The sequence below is a fragment of the Bison bison genome, unplaced genomic scaffold (genome assembly GCF_000754665.1).
Source record: "Bison bison bison isolate TAMUID 2011002044 unplaced genomic scaffold, Bison_UMD1.0 scf7180017864164, whole genome shotgun sequence".
Classification (NCBI taxonomy): Eukaryota; Metazoa; Chordata; class Mammalia; order Artiodactyla; family Bovidae; genus Bison; species Bison bison.
Window position 1 is genome coordinate 117,506 of NW_011494736.1, and position 27,555 is coordinate 145,060.

The 27,555-nt window shown below is 37.9% G+C and overlaps 1 protein-coding gene across 1 annotated transcript in view; it reads right to left on the bottom strand.

Annotated features, from left to right (window-relative positions):
- Positions 1 to 27,555, bottom strand: part of LOC104989844 (spermatogenesis-associated protein 16-like) — a 135,252-nt gene that overhangs the window by 105,154 nt on the left and 2,543 nt on the right. The window contains exon 2 of the mRNA XM_010841635.1: positions 4,807 to 5,422. Within this exon, the coding sequence (XP_010839937.1) occupies positions 4,807 to 5,328 (522 nt within the window). The 5' untranslated portion in view covers positions 5,329 to 5,422. The remainder of the gene's footprint in view (positions 1 to 4,806; positions 5,423 to 27,555) is intronic.

Below are 27,555 nucleotides of genomic sequence, written 5' to 3' on the forward strand. Positions count from 1 at the left end.
TTCCCATCAGGTGGCCAAAGTATTGGAGTGGGTAGCCTATCCCTTCTCCAGGGGGTCTTCCCGACCCAGGAATCCAACCAAGGTCTCCTGCATTGCAGGCAGATTCTTTACCAGCTGAGCTACTCAGAAAAGCCCTCCTATGAAATTAGCAAGGAGCATAAAGCATTTTAAGTTGGAGACCAAACTGTAAAGTTTTCATTTTAGGGCAAATTTGTGCAATGTCAGCATCTCACAGAATGTGATTCTCATCTCCTTGAATTGCTATGTGTACCAGGACCATTTGGGATCTCTTAAAATCCAGATGCTGATTATGCAGGTCTGGCAGAAGTTATATATTTCTCACAAACCCTCAGAGTAGCAAGGGCATAGCGGTTAAGGTGGTGAGCTCTGAACCAGATCACCTTGGTTCAGTCCCAGGTACTACTGCTTCTAGCTGTTGATCCTTGAGCAGCTGATTTAACCTTTCTATCCCTTAGTTTTCTCATTAGCATAAAAGAATAATAGTTTCATCTCATATGCTTATTGTGAGAATAAAATGTAACATTGAATGTAAATATTCCCAGGATGTAAAATATAATACCTGACACATAGCAAGAGCTCCATAAATGTGAGTTATTACTCTAACTTCACAGAACAGTGACTGGAGCACCAAGATATTAAGAAAAAAAAAGCACCTTAAGGAGTTCCTGCATGATGAAATCGGAATTGAAAATTCCATTTGGTGAGGGAGGTTGTGCTCTATGTTCTTTGGCTGGTTCAGTGGGATTATTTGAAGCGGCGTCTCTTGAAGGGTGTGTATAGGTCTGTTCTACTTCAAAAGGTGGAAGCCTCTGAGTTACTAAGATCCTATGAGTAAGGCTGAAATGATGGCATTGTTTAGGTTGCATGCCACAAAATTATTAACCTTCTTCATAATTTGAGTGCTTTTCTTATAAATGACAAAAATGTGATTAGTCCATTCCCAGACCTTTAAGTGTTCCTATTAGTAAAACCCTTAAGGTGTTTGCTAATAATTATTCTTTCTCTATGAAAGTTCAACTAGAATGTTTATGAATTAATCTCTTCTAACTTTTTATTGACAGCCAAGAAGTTCACTGGATGGTTGTATAGCATCACCAACTCAATGGACATGAATTTTAGCAAACTCCAGGAGATAGTGAAGGACAGGAAAGCCTGGCGTGCTGCAGGCTGTGTGCTGTGCTTAGTGCTGCAGTCTATGGGGTCACAAAGAGTCGGACATGACGGCAACTGAACAACAAGCAATTTATTGGAAATAGTGGGCCTGTGAGGCCAATGTCTTTATTTTTTAATAGAATCTGTAACATTTTAATAGAGGGTGAATTTATATAGTTGTTCTTTAAAAATTATAGGTAATAACATCTAGGCATAATACTGTGATTTCATATGAATGTATGTTTTTTATCTTTCAGTTTATACCTTTTGCCCATCTGGTGTGTTTTCTGTTGTGATTTCAAACACAGGAGCAAATGATGACTGATTTTAGTAAAGACTGAGAGTTAGTCACAGAGTTAGTTTCATCAGGCACATTTAAATAAATGCCTCCTATGTTCTGAAATCCTGAAAGATTAAAGTTGGCTGCTTTTTGGAAGCTAAACTGTTATCTTCTGAATCGCTGCATATCATTTTATCTTATTCATTACAAAATACCATGAATTTACTTGTCTAGTTACCATGTTATAAAAACAAAAGGAGCTAAGACTTTGTCAAGAACACAGGGAAGCTAACATAGAAGCAGAACATTCCTAATGGATTTATTAGATGAATTGGAAATTATTGTGTCTATTAATAGTCACAAATTTCTAGTGCCTTTCCCCAGTTTTTACTTTTTCTTTTCATGGTCTTACCTTAAACCACAAGCAGCCTTCTGTGTGTTTCTACAGCCTGACTCTGTACCTGTACCACTCAGATACTAAGCATTTTGTATACCTCACAGTGCCCTCCCCCCATATAATAATCACAGGAGAGTTGCTAGTTATCCTTCAACAGCCATGTCCAGTCTCCCCTTCTTTATCAGTAATAGGACCCCTGAATGTTAGAGCCATTGGGAATCAAAACTGTATTTTTCAGCACTTCTTGTAAGTCTGTGCAGCCACATGACCAAATTTGGGTCAATATAAAAAAGTGGAAATGGTGTGTGCAACTTCCCTTGAAGTATGCTTAGGACACAATGTGACTCTTTCCTTCCTTTTGCCCTTTCCTGGCTGGTTAGAAGGTGGGCATGATAAAACCAACAGGAGCTATCATTTTGGATCCTGAGGTCACAGCCACATCTTTAGGAACAAAATAGAATCTGGTACCTGACGATCATACTGTACCAGTCCTTGACTACCTAACACTTATGTGAAAAAAAACAACTCTCTTGCTTTTGACACAGGTATTTTGGGTTTTTGTCATTTGCAGCCAAACCTAATTCTAACTTCACACACTGAAATAGTCATTGATGCATTTATCTTTCAGGTGTGATCCTTATCATTATGCCTTGGTCTCTGTCATTCATCCTATCTTAGTCATGGTAGGACCTAAGGAAAAGCAACAGATGCATTAAGTAATACCTGAGAACACTCAGTATGGAAGCAATTCAATTCAATAGAAGTTAAATTCAGGACAGGAGAGTTAAAAAGGTTAAATATCTTTTCTATTCCTAGTAACTGTGGTTTATCAAGAGACATTCTAGGTAAGATTTCAAAAGTTAACTCCCAGGATAATTAGACAAAAGCTAGACCAGATGTCTAAGCTAAGTTTTGGTCTCAAAATAATTACCTTTGTTAATTACCAGTAATTAGTGTCAGCATCCAACACTTTCCTAAAAACCCTTGAGAGAGGGGGAGGTTGGGGGGGAGAGAGAGAGAAAGAGAGAGGGAAAGACAGAGACAGAGAATGTGCACAACAGAGTCAAAACACTTAAGCATATTCCAGTACAATTATACATCTTGGGGGTCATTAAAACTGGATTCAAATTTTACAATTTTGAACACTGGGATTTATGGGAAAAAATGGATATTTTCTTCTAGTTAATGCAAATACCTTTTGCTTCTCTAACTAGACTTAATTTGTAGTTTATGTTCTTTCTTATTTTATGCCTTTTATCCCCCATTGCCAAAATTATTCTTTTCCTTTATCTGGAAAGGATAAAATTAAACCTTTAACCCTGTAATAATAGAATTACACCTTTAACCCTATCCTTTCCCCCAAAAAATTTTCAGCTGGAAATAGACCTAGCAGAAGTGCCCATGGTTCTTCCTGGCGTCTACACTTAGCTCCCTTTCCACAGTCAATAGCTTCTGGTCTCTAGCTCAAAGAACAGCAGAAGGTTCTCAGTGCTTTGAAAACAATTTGGGGGCATTTTTTACATAGTTCAGAAGTTTACAAAGTGCATCACTCTTCACTTGTGTAAATGACCCTTAATAAGGACAGAAGTATTTATAGATGCATCTACTTGTATGCTACCTCATCACTTCATGTCTCTCTGGGCCTTCTTTTTTGTGCCTAGGGTTTCTTTTTCAATATTTAGGGGCACATTTTCTTGTATTGTTCATTAATAACTCATTGTAGATGTAGTCATTTTTAACCTGTGACTAAGACTGGAAGTAACACTTAATCCTTTAAATCTTTATCACAAAATCTCACATTTGACTCCTGCACATGGCCCTGGTTCCATGGTATAATAGTCATGCCTTAATACCATTTCCATTTAACTATTTACTGGTTTGTCTCCCTCACAGACTGTTAGAGGGAAGCTACCATGTCGTAACTCATTTTTTATGTCTCCAGTGGCCACCAGGCATATATAAAATGCATTGAAAATTTTTTTTGTAATTAATAAAATATGCAGTCACCAATATTGCCAAGCCAATGGGAGTTCAAGCTGCACACTATGGTCCTTTTATAAGTTCAGTGAGTCATGAGATGGTGCATTTCTTCCTGTGACCTTTTTTGAGTTTTATTCTTACATCTATTTTAGCCCATGGGCTAAATCTTTATGCCAAAATATTGATCAACTTACCTGCTTAGAGAGAAAAATAATTATTCATAAAGCTCATAGGAGGGGAAGGGAAGTAAAGTTTGATGGTAAGGTGAAAGGTGTTATTTTGTTTTTTTAATCAGTATTATGCATAAATTGGTCTTCCCTGGTGGCTCAGAGGTTAAAGCGTCTGCCTGCAATGCGGGAGACCTGGGTTCGATCCCTGGGTCGGGAAGATCCCCTGGAGAAGGAAATGGCAACCCACTCCAGTATTCTTGCCTGGAGAATCCCATGGACTGAGGAGCCTGGTGGGCTACAGTCCACGGGGTCACAAAGAGTTGGGCACGACTAAGTGACCTTACTTATTATGCATAAATTATCAGCCCATGCTAAAAGTAAGATGGTTATGTTTAATCATGAAGACTACATATCAAAAGGGGATAATATGTATACTCATTAACTGCCTATTTCTAGGGAATCTATATTCTACTCACCACTACTGTATTGAAACTTTAAGGCTTCTATAGGTGTACATTAAAATTGCAAAACCAACTGCATTTTAATATATGTTACTATTCACTGCAGTGTTTGTTAGGGAAAAGGCATGAAATATGCTTTTGGGCTGATTTCTATATGTTGAGTGCACACAGGCATATTAATTTGCAGGCATATTGTATTGGCATAAACTGAGGACTGAAAAGTCCTGATATTCAATATTTTCATACTGTATTTTCATTACAGTATGATCAGAGTGGCTCACAGTAATCACAACTTTCCCTTTTACAGCTTACTGTCACCAATCTATGCTCTCTCTTACCCCATACCTCCAGTGCTGTTCTGAACTGTCCTGCTGCCACGGCATATTTCTTCTGTCTGTAGCAAGAACTGGCATCCTTTAAGGCTACCTGAAGCCATTTGTCAATCTGAGGCAGAACGCTGAAATTAGGTTCATGCAAAGGGTCCGCTATTTCAGCAGCTCGGCATGTTGGCCTATTCCCAGTGGACGGATAGGACTCCACAAACTCATAACTCACTTTCTCTTCATCAACGTAGACCAGCTTCACCTCCACATCCATGATATTCTTTAAGGGTATATGAGGCAGGGGCATGGTGATCAGCAGACTGTCAAGTTCTATTATCTTTGCCTCTTTCTTTCCAGCTGGCTTTTCGTCACCTTCTGCCTTCCGTTTAAAGGCCATTTTCTCTAAATCATTGCTTTGTTTTTCTTTGAGACTCTTTGCCATTTTTATTCTTTCAACTGTGATTTCCACCTGTTTGTCTCCACAGCTTTTCTTAATCTCTTGTGACATTTCCAGGATGCTGGGTGGGTTTGCTAAAGTGGACATTTTGTTGCTGTGTTTATCTTTGGAACAAGACCCTATTTATTGTATTCTCCAAGCTCCTACTCTTCCTGAGTCCATTGATTGCCCCTTAAAACACCTGAAAGGGGGTGAGAATAAGAAAAATAATTAAAACAAAATTTTGAAATTCCAGTGGTTTTAGTCAGACTATAGTTAAATTCATTGAAAATGCTGTTTAATTCATTGTAGGTATTCATCACTTTAAAACTGTATAGACATCATCTGCTGACTGTTTTACTAGAGAAGTGTATGTTTCAGTTCCCCAAGAATTCGTTGAAAACACATTTAGACAACGTCTTTAAAAATAGTCATCTATAGCTGAACAACACTGAATGAATATTTTTATGGGGTGCTCAAACTCATTGAATAGGAAAATCTTATACATAACCACTGAGGGAAAAAAAAAGACCTAAAAAAAAAACTATCTTGATCTTAATTTCCTCAGGAAGGCAGGTGGTCTAGAACTCATTATAAAATATACTGCTAACCTGCATAATAGACTTGGGAGTCTAAAGAAACCACAGCTGCCTCCTCTGAAAGGCTTCCAGACACTGTTATGAGCACAATGTTTCCTCAGTTTATTTCTCCTCTTATTAATGGTAATCTCAAGTTTAAACAGCTTTAAAGGTAACTCTTATTTGGCATGGACTTGAAAGCAGAAGAACATGGCATTCACCCTCTCATCTAAAGGAGCCACAGATTCAGCTTGAGTTTACTGTATTCATATTTTGGTAGCAATGATATCAGGTATCATAGTATATGAAGAGGAGATATATTCTTAAATTACAGATGTTCAAAAAATATAACAGTTATTTGATTCAAAGATTTCTGCACACTATTTCCGCTTCTAGGTTAGTTTCAAAATATAAAATGTGTTAAATTAGTAATGGTATAGTTTGGTTGGTATCTATTTTTAAGACTCTTTCACCTATTGTATCCTGTTCTGGAAATAATTCTGTAGGATAAACAGGAATAAGGAACAAATTTTTCAAGGAAACTAAGGGGCAGAAATATTAAGTTGCTTTATATGAGTCATGCTGTTGGTCATTAGGAGAACCTGGATCACTATTTCCTTCCTGAGACTTCCAGTCACTAACTCCTGGTTTGGAGTACTTCCTCTAAGGCATGCTGTTGTTTAGGATACCTAATAGGAGACTTAGAACACAAAGAGAAGAGAAAATGTAAGAAAGAAGAGCCAAGTATGATAAGATAATAATGAAATAAAAGCTAACATTCTTGCTTCTTTTCAACTACTACAGGATCATTGCCTGACTCAAGATAAAGTCTTGACTAGCTTCTCAAATTTTATGATTTTGTTAATCACAAGATGTTGATTGATGTTGATTATTTTCATTTGTTTGCTTGAAAGACAGATATGCCCCAAAAAACCTTTAAAATGATCCTGAAGTTTGACAACAGTAATTCTTGGCAAAGTGTAGCAAGATACAAAACTGTATATATGACTATAACCTTTGAGGCACTTTCCTCCTCCCTACCACACTGAACTTGGGTCATCAGAAATGGTTCAGGTCAAACGTGGACACGTCAAAACATCTACTGTGATGACCCGAATTATCTTATAGGAAAGACTGAATTTCAAGTAATTCCAATACCAGCTATCTTGAATGTTAATTTGCAGAAGTTAAACACTAGAAAAATATTTCCCCAGTGATTTGCACTGATGCATTAGTATATTGTGTCTATGTGGGGGAAAACACCTAAAAGATTAAAAATTTTGCCCTTCTGTGTTATACTCAGTATTGAAGGAGACAGTTATGGCTGAGCATCATTAGACCCATCATCACAGCATAACTGCATTCAGGAAAGGCCCTGTTTTTCTTTTCCTCTCTTGATTTCATTGCTGATATCCAGTATATCCTTTGAACCACTAATGTGGCTACTCAGGGTAGCAAGGGAAAAACTCTTTACCATCACTCTATCTTTATTTGCTCTTTTATGTCACATATGCTTTGGTTTGAGAAAAGTTAACTTCAGTCCTTGAATTAAGATCTTCAGTGGATGAAGACTCAAGACATACATCTGTACCAATAAGCTTTTTTCAGTATTAGAGCTATGGAAATGGAAGTAGTAAAACTCCAACGCCATACATGCATTATATGGTTTTTTAAGAGTTTTATAAAATTTTGAGTAAGATTTAAATACCACAAGGTGGCTAAGTTCCAAACTCAGCTTGTTTCTTACCAATACTACAGAAATTATATTTGTGTTCCCCTCTTGTCCAGTACTATCTGCAATGCAAAAGAGATGTGATGCTCTTAAAACTTGTTTAAAGCTCAAAATACCTGATTTTAAGGATCTCCGATTCATATTCATTCTTACAATCAGCTTCAAATATATAAACAGGAAATATGGGCTATTTCAAATTTTAAGCTATTTAAAGATGTTCATAGTATCTCCTGGGTATCTTTTCTAAACTCTCTCTACTTCAAGCATAGTAGCTAAAATATGTGAGATTATATGTAGTTGGTTGTGGCTAGTAATTTTTTTTCAAGATCTTTCTGTGTTGTTGGGTGTGTCATTATAGACATGCCTGAACCAGCTAAGTCTGCTCCTGCCCCTAAAAAGGGCTCTAAAAAAGCTGTGACCAAGGCCCAGAAGAAGGACGGTAAGAAGCGCAAGTGCAGTCGCAAGGAGGGCTACTCCGTGTACGTGTACAAGGTGCAGAAGCAAGTCCATCCGGACACCGACATCTCGTCCAAGGCCATGGGAATCATGAACTCCTTCCTCAATGACATTTTCGAGTGCATCACTGGGGAGGCATCGCACCTGGCGCATTACAACAAGCGCTCGAGTATCACATCCAGAGAGATCCAGACCGCCGTGCGCTTGCTGCTACCTGGGGAGCTGGCCAAGCACGCCATGTCTGAGGGTACTAAGGCTGTCACCAAGTATACCAGCTCCAAGTAAATATAATATGCCTTGCCTCTGTTAATGGAGAAGGCAATGGCACCCCACTCCAGTACTCTTGCCTGGAAAATCCCATGGACGGAGGGCCTGGTGGGCTGTAGTCCATGGAGTCGCTAAGAGTCAGACACGACGGAGTGACTTCATTTCACTTCACTCACAGCAGCATTACCTATCTCTTCTGCATTTATTTCACCTCTTGAATACATAAACTTATCTTTACAACCACTTCTTGTAAAAGGTAATTGTTCTCTCTTTCTCCCTCCTTCCCTCTCTCCCTCCACCTCTTTTCCTTCAAATTCCCCTACTCCAGTCTTCCTGTCAGATGTCTGTCCTGTCCAACCCAACTATGCACCTTTTTACTTTGCAAGAAAGTTTTATTGGTTTTTCAAGAAACAGGCTTCTGAGTATTTCTTCATCAGTCCTTAAATGTATCTATAAAGATCACAGTTTTGTTTTTCAGTGGAGTTTTTTTTACAAGAAACAACAACAAAAATTAAGAAAGAAAAGAAAGTGAAGTCACTCAGTCGTGTCCAACTCTTTGTGACCCCAGTAGCCTACCAGGCTCCTTTGTCCATGGAATTTTCCAGGCAAGAGTACTGGAGTGGGCTGCCATTTCCTTCTTCAGGGGATCTTCCCAACCCAGGGATCGAACCCTGGGTCTCCTGCATTGCAGGCAGATGCTTTACCATCTGAGCCACCAGGGAAGCCCCAAACAACAATAGAGAAGGAAGATATGTACATGGCACATACAGCAATCAGAGGGAAAATATTTGTGACATTTTCAAACATCTGAAAGAGTAAATATCCCAAATTTGTCCAAGAAACACATAATTCAGGTCCCCACAAAAACCAAGAATAAGTATCCTAATGTCTAAAAGTGACCTCTATGTACAGGCTGAAAAAGTATGGCCAACCCAACCAATATTTTTCAGTGTTGTTCTAAATCAGGTGACTTCAGCTTCAGATTTAGAGCCAATTCTTTATAAAAATTGTTGCATGTCTACAAAAGTGTTATGAAACTGTTCACTTACAGCTTTTTTTTTTTTTTTTTAATATACAACACCATTTAAATAATCTGGAATTTAAGGCCTTTTACCAGCTAGCTCAATGTGTGTTACCAGACTTATTTAGCACACCTTCTGCAAACCACTCTGTAGTCAAGCTGAACTTCTTGTTACTACCAAAAAAGATACTTGTTTTCAGTTTGTCTGCTAAGAATTCTCCATTTCCCTGTTCTCATCTCATTCTACCTGTCCAAACCTAGCCAGAAGTTTTCCATCTCTCCCTCCTCAGAATAATGGCAGCATTTACAGTCCTATTTTCCACATTATGGTTATATGTGAGTGACTTATTTCTTCCACCAAGCCCCCTAAAAACAGAAATGTGTTTATCTTGACATTAGTTCAGTGATTTTCATAGAGCAGACATTCAATAGATGTTGATCAGTATGGATTCTGAAAATCAAAGACTAATTTAAAAATTTTAAAGGAAGTAAATTAGATTTTTTTTAAAGGTTTGGTTTAACTTTCTAAGAGTTGTTTCTGAGGTGGTTTTGCTAGATTTTGTTTGGTTTTGTTTTAAATTTGGTCCTGGGTAAAGTACATTTTCTTCTTTGATAGTTCAAGTGAATCATCTACCAACTAGATTTAAACTATCAACCTCTTCAGTTTTTTTTTAGTACTCAAGTTGATTAACATGACATTAGTCAGTGTTCCTAAGGCACTGAGTTACATTTTAATCATTACTTCAATAAAAATACATTTAGAGAAAACTATTAGATAATCATTATGTATATCAAAGAGGTATTCACTGATAACATTCTGTAAAAATGCCCATTCTTTCATTTAGAAGACTGTAAAATTGATTTCCTCATAGAGGCCATGTCTTAAAAAACTCCAGCAAATATTGATATGAAACAGAACAATCTTGAAGGTTTTATAATAAATTCAGGTACTAGAAACAAAGGTTAATGTTCAATCATTTCCAGAGGGTAACTGTTGAAAATTTATTCAGTGGATTTTCAACACATTCATTTTTTCTGCGAACATTTCATTAAGCATTCTGTTTTATATGGGAGACTCTATCACTTTATAGATACAATCAGTGGTTTACATGGCTGTTAGTATGACAAATTATTTATTAGCATTTTGATTGAAATCAGCAGCTTAAACATGGGCAATTCAGAAAGAGAATACTTAAAAATTTGCTCTCTGAAACATTCAACATCACAGTTGCTATGGTTTTCTTTCTTTAAAAAAAAGAGAAAGGATCTAATTTTAACTTGCTGTTAAATGTAAGAGAGACATTATAAGGAAAAAGCATCTTGCTTGTTAGTCCACCAGTACACCTTGATATTTTAAAAAACACACTACAGAATATTTCTTTGATCCAATAATAATTTATTGGACACCTACCAAGAGAAATGTCCCATACTATGTGTTATAAAGGAAACCAAGGATGACCAAGACAGGATTCTCGGCATTCTAGAACTCATAACTGGGGGTGAGGGTGTAGGATGGAGAGGGGGATGCATAGGTAAATAACTTCACATAGAGCAGACATTGTCTAACAAGACTGTGAAGTGCTGAAGGGGCAAGAATGCATCACAATCTCCTCCTTTTTTTTTTAACTTTTTATTTTGTATTGGAGTTAAGTTCACTTCATTCGCTCAGTCATGTCTGACTCTTTGCAACCCCATGAACCACAGCACACCAGGCCTCCCTGTCCATCACCAACTCCCGGAGTCCACCCAAACCCATGTCCATTGATTGAGTTGGTGATGCCATCCAACCATCTCATCCTCTGTCATCCCCTTCTCCTCCTGCCCTCAATCTTTCCCAGCATCAGGGTCTTTTCCAGTGAGTCAGCTCTTCGCATCAGGTGGCCAAAGTATTGGAGTTTCAGCTTCAAGATCAGTCCTTCCAATGAACACCCAGGACTGATCTCCTTTAGAATGGACTGGTTGGCTCTCTTTGCAGTCCAAGGAACTCTCAAGAGTCTTCTACAACACCACAGTTCAAAGGCATCAATTCTTATCCACTCAGCTTTCTTTATAGTCCAACTCTCACATCCATACATGATCACAGGAAAAACCATAGCCTTGACTAGATGGACCTTTGTTGGCAAAGTAATGTCTCTGCTTTTGGATATGCTATCTAGGTTGGTCAAAACTTTCCTTCCAAAGAGTAAGCATCTTTTATATTCATGGTGGCAATCACCATCTGCAATGATTTTGAAGCCCAAAATAATAAAGTCTGACACTGTTTCCCTATATATTTGCCATGAAGTGATGGGACTGGATGCCATGATCTTAGCTTTCTGAATGTTGAGCTTTAAGCCAACTTTCTCATTCTCCTCTCTTACTTTCATCAAGAGGCTCTTTAGTTCTTCTTCACTTTCTGCCATAAGGGTGGTGTCATCTGCATATCTGAGGTCCTGGCAATCTTGATTCCAGCTTGTGCTTCCTCCAGCCCAGCGTTTCTCATGATGTACTCTGCATATAAGTTAAATAAGTAGAGTGACAATATACAGCCTTGACATACTCCTTTACCAGTCTGTTGTCCCATGTCCAGTTCTAATGTTGCTTCCTGATCTGCACACAGATTTCTCAAGAGGCAGGTCAGGTGGTCTGGTATTCCCATCTCTCAGAATTTTCCACAGTTTATTGTGATCCACACAGTCAAAGGCTTTGGCATAGTCAAGAAAGCAGAAATAGATGTTTTTTTCTGGAACTCTCTTGCTTTTTTAATGATCCAGTGGATATTGGCAATTTGATCTCTGATTCCTCTGCCTTTTCTAAAACCAGCTTGAACATCTGGAAGTTCACAATTCACGTATTGCTGAAGCCTGGCTTGGAGAATTTTAAGCATTACTTTACTAGTGTGTGAGATGAGTGCAATTCTGCAGTAGTGTGAACATTCTTTGGCATTGCCTTTCCTTGGGATTGGAATGAAAACTGACCTTTTCCAGTCCTGTGGCCACTGCTGAGTTTTTCAAATTTGCTGGCATATTGAGTGCAGCACTTTCTCGGCATCATCTTTCAGGATTTGAAATAGCTTCACTGGAATTCCATCACCTCCACTAGCTTTGTTCATAGTGATGCTTCCTAAGGCCCACTTGACTTCACATTCCAGGATGTCTGGCTCTAGGTGAGTGATCACACCATCGTGATTATCTGGGTCATGAAGATCTTTTTTGTATAGTTCATCTGTGTATTCTTGCCACCTCTTCTTAATATCTTCTGCTTCTGTTAGGTCCATACCATTTCTGTCCTTTATTGAGCCCATCTTTGCATAAAATGTTCCTTTGGTATCTTTAACTTTCTTGAAGAGATCTCTAGTCTTTCCCATTCTGTTGTTTTCCTCTATTTCTTTGCACTGATCACTGAGGAAGGCTTTCTTATCTCTCCTTGCTATTCTTTGGAACACTGCATTCAAATGGATATATCTTTCTTTTTCTCCTTTGCTTTTCACTTCTCTTCTTTTCACAGCTATTTGTAAGGCCTCCTTAGACAGCCACTTTGCTTTTTTGCATTTCTTTTTTTGGGGGATGATCTTGATTCCTGTCTCCTATACAATGTCACAAACCTCCGTCCATAGTTCATCAGGCACTCTATCAGATCTAGTCCCTTAAATCTATTTCTCACTTCCACTGTATAGTCATAAGGGATTTGATTTAGGTCATACTTGAATGGTCTAGTGTTTTTCTCCACTTTATTCAGTTTCAATCTGAATTTGGCAATAAGGAGTTCATGATCTGAGTCACAGTCAGCTCCCAGTCTTGTTTTTGCTGACTGTATAGAGCTTCTCCATCTTTGGCTGCAAAGACTATAATCAATCTGATTTTGCTGTTGGCCATCTGGTGATGTCCATGTGTAGAGTCTTCTCTTGTGTTGTTGGAAGAGGGTGTTTGCTATGACCAGTGCATTCTCTTGGCAGAACTCTATTAGCCTTTGTCCTGCTTCATTCTGTACTCCAAGGTCAAATTTGCCTGTTACTCCAGGCATTTCTTGACTTTCTACTTTTGCATTCCAGTGCACCCTAAGTCACTTCAGTCCTGTCTAACTCTTTGTGATCCTATGAACTAGAGCCCACCAGGCTCCTCTGTCCTGGGATTCTCCAGGCAAGAATACTGGAGTGGATTGCCATGCTCTCCTCCAGGTAATCTTCCCAACCCAGGAATTGAACCCACATCTCCTGTGTCTCCTGCATTGGCAGGCAGATTCTGAACCACTAGCGCACCTGGGAAGCTAATTAACACTGTTGTGATAGTTTCAGATGGACAGTAAAGGGACTCAGCCATATATATACGTGTATCCATTCTCCCCCAAACTCCCCTCCCAGCCAGGCTGCCACATAACATTGAGAAGAGTCTAATCCTGATGCTTAGTGACTTCAGAGTGTGGCACCTAATGGGTCCTCAATACACTTTTGTCACTGAAAGGAGCGCATAGGTGAGGTGAGTAGTACGGTAGTATGGTATAATGAACACGCTTCTGTGGGAACAGGAGACTGATGCAGTTGAAGAGATTTGGTTTTGGAAGAGGCAGAATGAGAGGTGTTCCTATACAGGCAATTTTTCTTCTCTTTTATCCAAGTAATCATAAGGAATAGTTCAGCATTATCGGAAGGGAGAATGAATTGGGCTCATGATGCTTATTAAGAAACACAAAATAAAACATACTGTGTAGTGTTATCTGAATAATAATAGCAGCCAACAGGTACTCCCAGTGTACAAGGTTATCTCACTGGATTATTCCATTTGTTCTCACAACAACTTTTTTGCATAAATATTATTACCTTTATTTTACTAATGAGGAAAGTAAGTGATTAAATAACTTGTGGGATTACCAAGATAATTTAGACCTAAAACTTAAACTTGGGACATTTGATGTCAAATTCCATGACTTTTGAACCACAGGATAATAAATTCCTCTGCATTTCACCACCATTGATTGGGATGTATACTCTTTCTACTTTAAAAAACATTTTTTTCAAAATTTAGTAACAAGGTATTCCACTGTTTTATTGGGTGGACTTTCTATTAAATGGAAAAAGAATTAATTGGCAATTTATGGCTAACAAGTATATGAAGCAGATTTGTTAAGACATTAGACATTTTTAATAAGATCATTAGTTGCAAGTATATGTATGGTCCTGTTTTATTCCAGAAGTCGTTAAATTCTTAAAACATAATGTGGGCACTACACTTCCATATGAGTGGGGGATTCCAGACTTTAAATTGACAAACCATTTGCTGATCACAGAGTCACCAAATGGTAATAATGGCATCAAAGCAACTGTGCTTCTTTGTACCTGGTACACTGTGAACATCTGCTGTGTTGCATCAGAGACCATTAGAAAGGTGCCTTTATTGTTCATGGCATTACACCATGGAAAGAGCATCCAATTTGGAGTTGCACAAAAAGTTTGAATTCTAGATATATTATTTATAAACTGTGTGTTCTAGGAGAAATTATCCAACCTCTCTAAACATTATTTTCCTCCTCCAGAAATGGGAATGATTGGATACAGGAGAATCATGTGAGAATCAAATGAGATAATTGATGTAATGGCACATAAGAGAAGAAGTGAGGCAATTCCACATGCGGCCTCCTTAAACACGCCTCCACTCTTTCAAAGGTTAAACACTTGTGTCTCAATCCCGTGTCTCCAAACCTCTCAACCACTGTGCTTCTGAAATCGTCACTTCCTCTCTTGCTTAATCCATTAATATGCACACAGATCTAGTTTACACTTTAAGGAAAAGCAAGCAAACTTTCTTGCCTCCACATCTCCTTCCTGCTGCCATCCCATACTGCTGCTCCCCTCCACTGCAAAAGGACTGAAAAGAGTTTTTTATATTCTCTGTCTCCACTTTTTCATAACAAATTTTCTTCCCCAATCCAATCTCTGCAGACTTCACTCTTTCCTACTCCATTAAGACTGCTCTGACAAAGGTCATCAGTGACTCTCACGTTGCCAAGTATCTCATCTGCCAGACCTGTTGGCAGTATTCTTAACTGGTGACACTCTCATCAGTGGAACATCATCATCTCCCCTTCTATGGCACCTTGCAGTTCTTATTTTCCTATTACTTCACTGACCACTCATTCTTAATCTCCTAGGTTAGCCCTTCCTCTTCTGTTACACCTGACAGCTGGAGCTGCTTTTTTTCTCTATCTGCATTGTCTGGTTAGGTGATCTTGTCTAATCCTGTTGCTTCAAATACCATCGTAACTCCCAGTGTTACAACTCTAGGTCTTAGAACACTCCCAGGAATTCAAAACTGTATACCTCACCATGTGACACCTCTACTTGGATTGCCTAATATGCATCTTAAAACTTAAAAGCCCAAAACAAGTCTCTTAAATCTCATCTTCAGTTACCCATCACACAGTCTTCCCCATTCCAGTATAAGCCCCCACATCCATTGGTCAGAACAGAACCTTATGAGTTTTCTTTCCTTCCTTTCTTTTACTTAACTCCATTGTCCAATCCATCATGAGGTCCTACTGACTTTTTCTTTCAAAGGTCCACCTCTATCATACCCATGATGATGCTTTCCAACCCCATAATTTCTTGCCTAGATTATTGAAATTGTTCTCTCGCACACAGCAGCCAAGTCATCCTCCTAAATGAAAATCAGATCCCACCATATTCTTGCTTTAAATCTTTAAATGGCTGCCCACAATACCTAGAATAGAATAAAAACCTCTTATACCTGAAAATTCATCATGCATTTCCTGCTTTGTCTACTTTGTTTCAGACACTTGGCTTTTATTTTGTTCTGCTATTTTAACTAGTTCATTCCCACCTTGGAGCCTTTGCACTAGTTGGTCTATGAGCGTTTTCTTCATTGTGTTTTTCACATTATTCAGATTATAGCTTAAATGTCTGTTCCTAAAGAAATCTTCTCTAATTAATTAAAAGCAACTCCCCCAGTCATATTGGAGAACCCCATGGACAGAACCTGGCAGTCTACGGTCCATAGGGTTGCAAAGAGTCGGACATGATTAAGTGACTTAGCCTAGTCTAACCCAGTCATATATTTTTAAACCTAACCATACCACTTATCACAGATATATTTACTCATATATATTAGTCTATGTATATGTTTCATTTAAATCTACCTTTTCACACCAGAATATAAGCTCCCTGAGACAATGAACCTTGTATGCCTAATTCACTGCCTCATATTCAGAGCCTGACACAGAATACACAATAAATATTTGTTGACTGGACAAACAGATGATTGTATCTTACTGTACATTTATTGACAAATTCAGAGTTACATTCTTTTTATTCCTGCTGTACCATATTACAGAAGCTTAGACAGTTAGTTGAAAGTCAGGTGGCATTAGTGGTAAAGAATCCACCTGCCAGTGCAGGAGACGCAAGAGATGCATGTTTGATCCCTGGGTTGGGAAGATCCCCTGGAGGAGGGTATGGTAGTACCCTTGCCTCCAGTATTCTTGCCTGCAGAATCCCATGGACAGAGGAGCCTGGCAAGCTATAGTCCAGATGGTCACAAAGAGTTGGACACAACAGAAGCGACTTAGCACGCAGGCCCCTAAATATAAGCTAGCTTTTACAAACTGACTTCATTATGGAGAGTTTCTCTAGACACTGTGGCATCCTGGTCCTGTCTTTCTTTTCTTTTCCTTCTATTTTTATTGTTTTCTTCTCTAAGTCAACAATATTTATGATGTGCCTACCCTGGTCTCTTTTATTTTAGTCTTTGTTAGGGGATAAATAATTTCCCTGGTTCTTTGTTGACATGAAGTGTGGCTCATTCAAAACCAAAAGCATCAGAAAAATCAGACCTTTTGGGGGAAGTCATAATGATACAACTTGCTATCTTTACAAGTGTGGTCCATAAGAATACAACTGTACTTCTCTAAGATCTTTAATCTAACTTGATTGTAAAAAAAAAAAAAAGTAACTCGTTTGGTGTGGGAGGAATATGAGGGCAAGGCAAGTCATGCTTCAATGTACTTCAGAGACCTTTGGCTACATTTCTTCTTGAAGCATAAATGCAATCAGCCTGCCAAATTCATTGGCATCCTGAGAGAAAGTTCTCTTTTTTTGCAAACATTGCACCGTCCTTCTGTAAAAGTAATCCAAGTTTCTATTTACTTAAGAGGCTGAGACTATACAGATGTATAAAGAAAAAAAAATTTTCCCCCTAACTTTGGCCAACTCTTTAATTCTGTTGCTATAGTGCTTACTTCTTAGACTTTCACATTCTATTTCTTAAAATATAACTCAGAATTGTAGAAGGGTGGAGATGGAGAGGCTTCCCGATATATTCTCATCTGATGAAAACAATGAAATCTTATGCAGGTGAAATGACCTGCTCATGGTCACACAGCAAATCAGTGCTTTCAATCATATCTTGCAACTCTCAGGGTTCTTTCTACCTCACTCCACTGCCTCCACCATAATACACAAGGTAAATGGTTATCCCAGTTACAATTTCCAAATGGAGAAACATATATTGAAATTGTGTGACTCGGTTTAGTGCTTTGTTTGCAAAAAGTCACACAATTAATGAACAGTAACCACAAAGATTTCTTATCCTGACTTACCCTTTAAATTATTAACTGTTCTCAAATATGTTTTAAAGTTGTACCCACCCAGAGATGACAAGTGTATTTTTAAAATGAACCCATTAACTTGTTTGGAAATAATTGTAAATTTATAGATAAGTTGTAAGAATAATATCAAGAACTCTCAATTGCCCTTAACCCAGATTTACCAATTTTAAATATCTTGCCCACATTTATAATTCCAATGTGTGTGTATGTGTGTGTGTAGTGTAGACAGCTATAGAGAAACACATTCATGTATGTAAATTTATATTATTCATTTTTTTCAGAGTCATTTATGAGTAGGTTGCATGCATCATGTCTCATTACCCTTTGTTACTTCAGCGCATATTTCTTAGAATCAAGGATATTTCACTTATGTAACACAATATAGTTATGAAATCCAGGACTGTTAACAGTGATACTATGCTGTTGTCTAATCTATAGTCCCTATTTCAGTTTTGTCAACTGCCTTCATAACATCCTTTTTAGTACTTTTTCCTCCAGCATAAGATGGAGTCCAGGATAATGTATTGCATATAGTTGTCATGTCTCTTTAGTCTTACTCTGAACCAGTTCCTTTAGCCTTTCTTTGTTGTCCAAAGTGTTGGCATTTTTTAAAAGAATGAACCAGCAATTCAGTAGACTCTGCCTTGATTCGGTAGATACTTCCGCATATTTAGAATTGGGTTAAGCATCCCCAGTAGGATTATATCACAAACTGATGTGTCTTCTTTCTCAGGGTCCCACGTTTGGAAGCACACAATGCACTTGTCTTTCTTTGGTGATGCAAATCTTTTTAAAGTTTTAAAAATTAATCTATTTATTATTTTTGGCTGCACTTAGTCTTCATGGCTGTGCATGGGCTTTCTCTAGTTGTGGTGAGTGAGAATTAATCTTCATTGTGGTGCACGAGCTTCTCATTCTGGATCTTCTCTTATTGCAGACCATGGTCTGTAGGATGCGCGAGTTTCAGTAGCTGTGGCGTGAGGGCTCTAGAGTGCAGGGTCAGTAGTTGAGGTACATGGCACGGGCTTCATTCTCCAACAGGATGTGGGATCTTCCCAGACCAGAGATTGAAACTGCGTCTCCTGCATTGGCAGGTGGATGGCTTCTTAACCACTGGACCACCAGGGAAGTCCAGTGATGAAAATTTTAATCACCTGGTCAAGTTGTCATCTAGTTTCTCCAGAGAAAGATGTCACTGTTACAACTTACAAGCAGTCTGTGTGGAGACACTTAAAACCTGCAGTTTTTCTGTTCTTCATCAAACCACCTCTCTTGATATAGCATCCATTGATGATTCTTGTGTGCATGAATCTTAGCTGTGATGACGGCTACATGGTGATTTTTCCCTTCACGATTCATAGTATTATTAGAATGCTCAGACAGAGGGTTGGTCACTATTGAAGTATCTGACACAAACATGTGTAGTCTGTGCTTTTTGACTTTATGTGTTTTTTTTAAAAAGTAAATCCTATACTTTCAAGAAACATTAAAAGTGTACTAAAACATTTAAATTTAAATAACAGATACTGCATTATTTTTTGAAAAATGTTTTTAAACATGAAAAATGATTTTTTTTTAAAGCAATGGAGGGGAATACAATAGGATACATCTACTCCAATTTCTACATTTTAGAGATGAGGGCCAGAGAGGGTACAGCTCTGTTTAGTGGTAACAGCAGGACTTGAGATTGGTCTAAAGGGTCTGATTCTAGGTTCCATCACAGCCACATTTTAATTTTTATATCCTACTGGACTATAGTTGATTTACAATGTTGTGTTGATTTCAGGTGTACCTCACATTACTTTAAACATAATCAAAACTTGTTAAAAACACAGTGTACTCACTGGAAGCAAAAACTAGTGGCGTAAAGTAGGCAATGTAAGATGATACACTAATGATATCTAAAAATTTACCTTAAGAATTCCATTCATTCAGCAATCATTCATGATTGACTAAGCAACTACCCTGTGTCATGACCTGTGTCAGCACTGGGATGCAATGCTGAAGCAGAGATCGCCTCCATTCTCAAGGAGTTTATGGTTTAATGGGAGATCATACATTAACATGAATCAGAACCTTCTGAGGCCTCTTAGGTGCCAGGTCCAACAAATTTTGATTTACTGGGTCAGGAGTGATCTTAGGAATCTTCATGTTTGATAAGCAGAGGAGGGCTGTACTAGAAATACAAAATATCCAAAGTGTTAAAGTGGTTACAGTATATGCACCACCTTCTGACTCTCCCACTCCAAATTAAAAGTGTTAAGAGAAACAATACCAAACTATTAAATAATTTTCTCAAATGTTCAACAAGTTTCAGTGTTATGATCATTACTTTTTTGAAATATTAAAACATGCTAGATTTTCCTAGAAAATTATTTTTTTTTTTTGGTAATGCTACTTTGCTGGTGCTGTAAGCATGTCCAAGTTCAGTCTACTCCAGTGGAGTCTGATACAAGTGGTTGGGTGACCATGCTGGCATTGAGCCAGTGCATTTGTATGCTGGATGTGGATGCAGTTAAATTGGTACTTGGGCTGGCACTGATGAAGCAGTCTGACAGAAGGACAGTCTGCTTTAGGTGTTGATGCTTAAGAAACACTTGAAGGTCTATATGCTTACGTTCCTGAAAGAGAAGCTTATATGGATGCATTATTGTTAGGCATTCATTACATCCATTAGTCAACAAACACTTCTTGAATTCCTACCAGGTGAAAATACTGGGCTCTTTCCTGGGTGGATTATAAAGATGAATAAAATGGGTTGTGCTTCCTAGGAGCTTGGAAGTAAGAACTCAAAACTGCTAACTTGCCTGATAGTGTGTTCCAAGCTCAGTAAGACAAAATGGCATAGGAGACAGGACCTGTGTTTTAGACTTGAGATCTGAGCTCAAATCCTAAATCTTTCTTTTTTGCTGAAGAAACTTTCAATAAGTTACTTTGCTTTGATGGATCTTGGTTTTTTCATCCAATTCATTCCTTATAGGGATGATTGAAGGATTAACAAAGCAATGTTTTTTAGAAACTGATTAATCATCTGACATATAATCTGTTCTCTACAAACAGTAGCTATTATAGTTTTAAATACAGTACATATATATTATATCATGAACAAATTATAAACATAATATTTATAAAACATACTAATAATGTTTACTAGTTGATGCTTTGCTTTACATTGTGAAACTTTGTTTACAGATGCATACACGCATCATTTTTCTTCTTCAGTTTCAACAAGTTGGCAACTAATATTTACATAAAAATTGAATCTCAGGATATTTATTCCCTGTGGATTTTGTGTCCTGGAGAGCAACTGGTAAAATGAGAGAACATCCATCACAAGCAGGATAGCTAATCTACTTTCATTGTAATCATATATAACCAGTCAAATACTGCATGATCCATAAAATGGGTGCACCAAGGGTAATGCATGAATAATTAATATCTGCCACTCTTACCTCACAAGGAGAACCTGAGGCATGAATATGAGACTGCTCCTAAATTATTTTCCCTGAGGTTGAACTGGATATTTATTTTCACCTAAGATCATCATAAATCTCTGTAAACTGTTTTTTTGGAGTAGGGTGGAAACAGGTGGAGAGTGAACACAGAAATCTCCTAATCTCAAAACATGTTATATAATAGAACTCTGACTATTGTCAATTTAATATTTTCTAATACATTTACAGTGCTTTTTAGTTTAGTAATCCCTAAATTGTCTTTTCCTTTAGAGACTGAAAAATAAAAGGTTATTTTTAACACTTGAGAAACTACTGCATTAGATTTTTTGTATGATTGGCCTAAGGATTAATGGTACAATGTTATATGTACTTCCCATAGAACCTGGCATAGAAGAGAGAGAGGGAGGTTAGAAAATGAACTGTTTATCTGCCTTCTTATGCATGCCAACACATTTTACATCATAAATATATCTGAGCCAACTAGTAGAGTTTACCTGACTCTTTGCAAGAGTTCTAGTTTGATACTTTACTAAAGATAAGTATGAAGTGGCTTCCCTTGTGGCTCAGTGGTAAAGAATCTGCCTGCCAGCAAGAGATGTGGGTTTGATCCCTGGGCCAGGAAGATCCTCTGGAGAAGGAAATGGCAACCTACTCCAGTATTCTTGCCTGGGAAATCCCATGGACAGAGGAGCCTGGAGGGCTGCAGTTCACGGGGCTGCAAAAGAGTCGAACATGACTGAATGACTAAACAAGTATGAAGTACTTTCATGGAACTACTTAGATCGTGTGTATATTTGTTCAATCTATTTTTGCACAAATGACTCATTTAATTCGACTTCACTGTTCCCCTTCTCGAAGCCAGTACGCTCAGTTTACAAACCTGTGATCTACTTACTGTTGGTGCTTCCCTGTGAAACATACAAAGCAACAAGCATCATGTATTCTCCTCAGTACCCCTCTGCCTCTGGCTCAAGTTGCCCAGGCACATATCCTCTCTTACTCTGTCCCCAGGTATGAAGCACTTAGCCTCATTTCCAGGCATAGGCAGTGTCCCTCTACCCTCCTCTGGGATATATAAAGAGGGTAAATGAGCAAAGACAGCCCCCTGGGCCTCTCTTCTCATCTTCTTATACTGTCTCTTCTTCTCCCATCAAAAATAAGAAAAAGAAATTGGAATTTCTTACTTGTAGAGTTTTTGGTATTATTACTTGAAGGTTTCTTCTGAATCTTTTTATAGTATAAATTATGATACTTATTCTGCAGAAATGCATTTGTCTATGAGAAATTTATTTTGGAATTAATATAGAGAAGATATCAAATAGTTTAGAGATACATTATTTAATTTGTTCAATCATATTTTAATTACATTTAATGAAGATTTACAGGTTTACCGTCAGAACTGGACATGGAACAGACTGGTTCCAAATAGGAAAAGGAGTATGTCAAGGCTGTATATTGTCACCCTACTTATTTAACTTATATGCAGAGTACATCATGAGAAATGCTGGGCTGAAGGAAACACAAGTTGGAATCAAGATTCCTGGGAGAAATATCAATAACCTCAGATATGCAGATGACACCACCCTTATGGCAGAAAGTGAAGAAGAACTAAAGAGCATCTTGATGAAAGTAAGAGAGGAGAGTGAAAAAGTTGGCTTAAAGCTAACATTCAGAAAACTAAGATCGTGGCATCCGGTCCCATCACTTCATGGCAAATAGATGGGGAAACAGTGGCTGACTTTATTTTTCTGGGCTCCAAAATCACTGCAGATGGTGACTGCAGCCATGAAATTAAAAGATTCTTACTCCTTAGAAGGAAAGTTATGACCAACCTAGACAGCATATTCAAAAGCATAGACATTACTTTGTTAATAAAGGTCCATCTGGTCAAGGCTATGGTTTTTCCGGTGGTCATGTATGGATGTGAGAGATGGACTATAAAGAAAGCTGAGTGCAGAAGAATTGATGCTTTTGAATTGTGGTGCTGGAGAAGACTCTTGAGAGTCCCTTGGACTGCAAGGAGATCCAACTAGTCCATCCTAAAGGAGATCAGTCCTGGGTGTTCACTGGAAGGACTGATCTTGAAGCTGAAACTCCAATACTTTGGCCACCTGATGCGAAGAGCTGACTCATCTGAAAAGACCCTGATGCTGGGAAAGATTGAGGGAAGGAGGAGAAGGGGACGACAGAGGATAAGACGGTTGGATGGCATCACCAATTCAATGGACATGGGTTTGGGTGGACTCTGGGAGCTGGTGATGGACAGGGAGGCCTGGTGTGCTGAGGTTCATGGGGTCGCAAAGACTTGGACACAACTGAGCAACTGAACTGAACTGAACTGACAGGTTTACAGAGTTGTGTGATATTTGAAAACTGACTGTATATTAATCATTGACTAATATTTTCCTAGTCAATCCCAAAAAAAGAGAACCATGAAATCAAAAACCTTCTTGGAGGAAAGTTCTGAAGTATATCAAACTTAAAAAAAAAAAAAGGGGATACTTTAAAATTACTATTTTGACAATTTGAACCTAGACAAAATATATCATTCAAATTATTCAGTTACATAATAACTTCTGCATTATGGGTGGGATGGACTTGGTAGCAGACAGAATTTCTGCCAAGACCAAGTGAAAAAGCAGGATTAAATACCCAATCATCAGTTTGAGTGTACTGGAGAGATGGGAGGCAATGAAATATAGATGCAGTACAACTTCTTCATCAAAATGAGCTGACTTTTACAGCCAGTTTTATCTGGGGGACATTTGCCAATTTGGTATGGGGAAGGGAGAGGCAAGATACTAAAGACCTAAGTAGAAGGCCTCTCAAAAGCAATGCAAAGTTTCGACAGTCTTGTGAGACCTGCAGGAGAAATGGCTTTGAAGAAACATCAGATATACAGCTGGAAACTCTTGGGAACCACAGTGACCTAGAGGTAAACTATTTTCAGGCCTGCAGCCCAGCCTCAACATATAGCAGTTCCTGATTAAATTAAGATGAACAACTGTGTTGTCTGCTTAGTGAAGGCAGGGAGGAACTCATTATAGAGGATGATACATCATGTGAATCTTCTACAGCCTCCCATACAAAATATTCAACATTGAATAAAAAATTACCAAGTATGCCCCCCCAAACACCAAGAAAAAAATCAAAAGAAAAAATAGACAATAGAAACACACCTGCAGGTGATCAAGATATAAGAGTTAGCTAGGAACTTAAAATATCTCTAATATGTTCAAGGCAATAGAGTTAAGACTTTCTTAAACACATGCTCTCTTCTTCCCCACCTACAATCTCTGCATTGTTTAAAAATACAAGTTATAAGTCATGGAAATAATCTGATGGTAAATCAGAAGATGTTTTTCTATAGAACTCTCCAGGAGGGCAAAATCACACAAATGAAATGCAGTTCATATGAATGGCTTGTAAATTATTGGTCTGTGTGTATGGTGGGTAGAGTTGAAGAGAGAGAAGAAATTCTCTGCTTGTGTTTCTGAAGGCCCTGAGGAGCCTGAACAAATGGTACTGGGGATGAAAAAGTTGCTTGCTCTCATTATCAAAAATTTTTAAACTTTAGTTGTGGTAAGGGGAAAAAAAATCCCCCCAGGCTTGATTTTTTTTATGACTTAATCTCCCTGCAGCTGTAGATATATTAACTAGTAAAGATGATATCCTGATGATTAGATCAGTGACCTCAGGATCAACCATACTTCGGTCACACTCAATCCTAAGAAAAAGGTGGAAAGAAGGCTGTATCAATAGAGGCCAGGGAGGACCAGAATGGCACTGATACAAGGTCCCTTCCCATTCTGATTGCTATGAAGATGAGTTTCTTCCTCTGTCTTCTTAAGGGTAACTACTTGAGTTGGAGAAATAGGCACAAAAAAGAACCCAAGCTTCAATTTTATTAAATATTTACTCAGAGATGCTGTTTTAAATCATTACTGAGTTATCTCTGATTGCAGTCCCTCTCTGCATTCTCACATTCTTACTTTAAAAGAAAAGGGGCCTCAAGAACTCACTCCAGAATTCTGCTACAAAAATTCATGGAATCAACTTTCCTCAGCCTTCACTTTAAAACATCTACACCAGCATAGGGCAACATCTCCTGGTATGCACATCTCAAGCCAGGAAGAAGTGATGAGGCAGGTTCCTGAGGGACATTTTAAAACTACATTTTCCTCCCTGCCCATAACCCAGCTCCATCTCATTATTCTTGAGAGTATATTGTAGATATGAAAGATTTGGAAGAATGAAAAATACTGAGAATTAGGGAGACGGAGTGATAAGTGGAAAACATTGGTAGTCATCTACTATTAGAAAATAAGACCAAAACCAGATGACCAGTTTTGTGTGGGTACTGGTTGAACAAATTCTGTGACACAGGTGGAGTAATATGCAGGCCCGTGAAAGGCAGAATCTCTGGGAGAAAAATGGGAAGAAATGGCAACTGCATGAGAAGATAGAGCTTCTATGAATTGTAGATCATACTTCCTTTTCTGTATTCATGGAATTGACCAATGAAAGCATGTGCAACATTTGAAGGGAATCTGTACACAGTCAAGTTATAATGTTTAAATGAATAGATGCTATGATTTGTAATGTATATCACGTCTTGCCCCTCAGTCTGGTAATGGCTCTCCTGTTTAACATGATGTTTTCTCTTCACTGTGAACTACATTCGTGAATATAAAATATGGGGGGATTAACTGAGGTCTGAACTTTTGAGAGTCTTTAATTAAGCTTTGTCCCCAGTACTTAAGGAGATTGAGATGTCATCTATGCCTACATTATCCTCATCATCTGAGTAGGAATCGCATAGACGCTCAAAACATACACCTCCCTAAAGTAGAAGAGACATGTTACATTTTGGAATGTATGCTGAGGGCTGATTGTGGAGGCTGTGGTAGTATTGCATTTTTTTTTCCCTAAAACTTAAACCTAGGTTTCCAAATGTCTATTGAACAGAAGTGTGAAGTGGTAGTCATAGTTTGGCTCCTTATACCTTCGTTCAAACTTAACAAACGAGCTGATTTCTAACAAGTTTAAATGCACAGCATTTTGGAAGAGGATGGTGACAATACAATGTCTTCTCAAACTATAACTTAGGTGATCTTTAGAGACAGCATTGAATTCTTCTGCTTGAGTTATGCTGGCTAATAGGAATTTAAGCGATAACTGGTAGGAGAGCACTGAAGCATTCATGCATGTGAAATCAGATGAACATCCAGAATTGGAATTTCCTAAGGAAAGTTATTCTAGCGGAGAAACACAGGCTCAGGTTGAGTGCCAATAATTTCTAAACTAACATGTGCAACTATTATCCTAATAAGTAACAGCTAAAGGTGCTGGAAGAAAAGCAAGACCAATATTTTCAATTACATTTTAAAAACAACAGCTCAAACAGAGCTATAGACAAGTCCCTTTCTCTGTTAAAGAGAATTTAATCTGTCTTAATTTTGACTCTATGTATTAATGCTTACTCTTGAAAAACACACATACAACTTAAGCAGATTTTAGAAATCAAGAACTTCTGGTTTCTACTGGTAATTTTTATTTCTATTCAGTGATAATACTAGTCTGAAATATTCCCCTTTAAATGATCTACTCAGCACCATATCAATTCTCCACCTGCCAGGCAGTTCTAGATTGCAGTGTGACTTCAGCTTCAACTTCTACTCATTAAGGTTAAAGGATACATTCTAATGCTTATCCTGCATAAAATCAGCTCAGTTACATTTCAAAGTTGCCTAAAATTTGTGAAATATTAGTGATTCAAATATATGAATCCTCAAAATTTCATAATAGACATACTTAGGTGTATATAGATCTATATCAAATCTTATAGTATGTAAATGAACTTACCCCTTCAGGTTTTCTAAAATGTAGAGGTAAAGGTGAATCTTTGCCATCATAGTTATTTTTCCCAGCCCATGGAGTATTTGGAATGATTTTGATATCAGTAATGGCATTGTGCTCTGTTTCCTAATTTACAAAATAAGGTTAATAACAATATCTAGCTCATGGTTGTTGTAAAGAGTAACAGAGGTTTCCTGGTAAATAGTAAGTGCTTGAAAAATGCTGTTTTACTATTGCTCTCATCATTTTTATTGTTATTATTGCTCATCAATTTAAAAAAATTAGACAGGAAGATGGTCTTTCTATTGGACCCCTCACTCATGGTTATTCACCTTGTATATTTTGAAATCTAGCCAGAGCTGTGATAAGTTA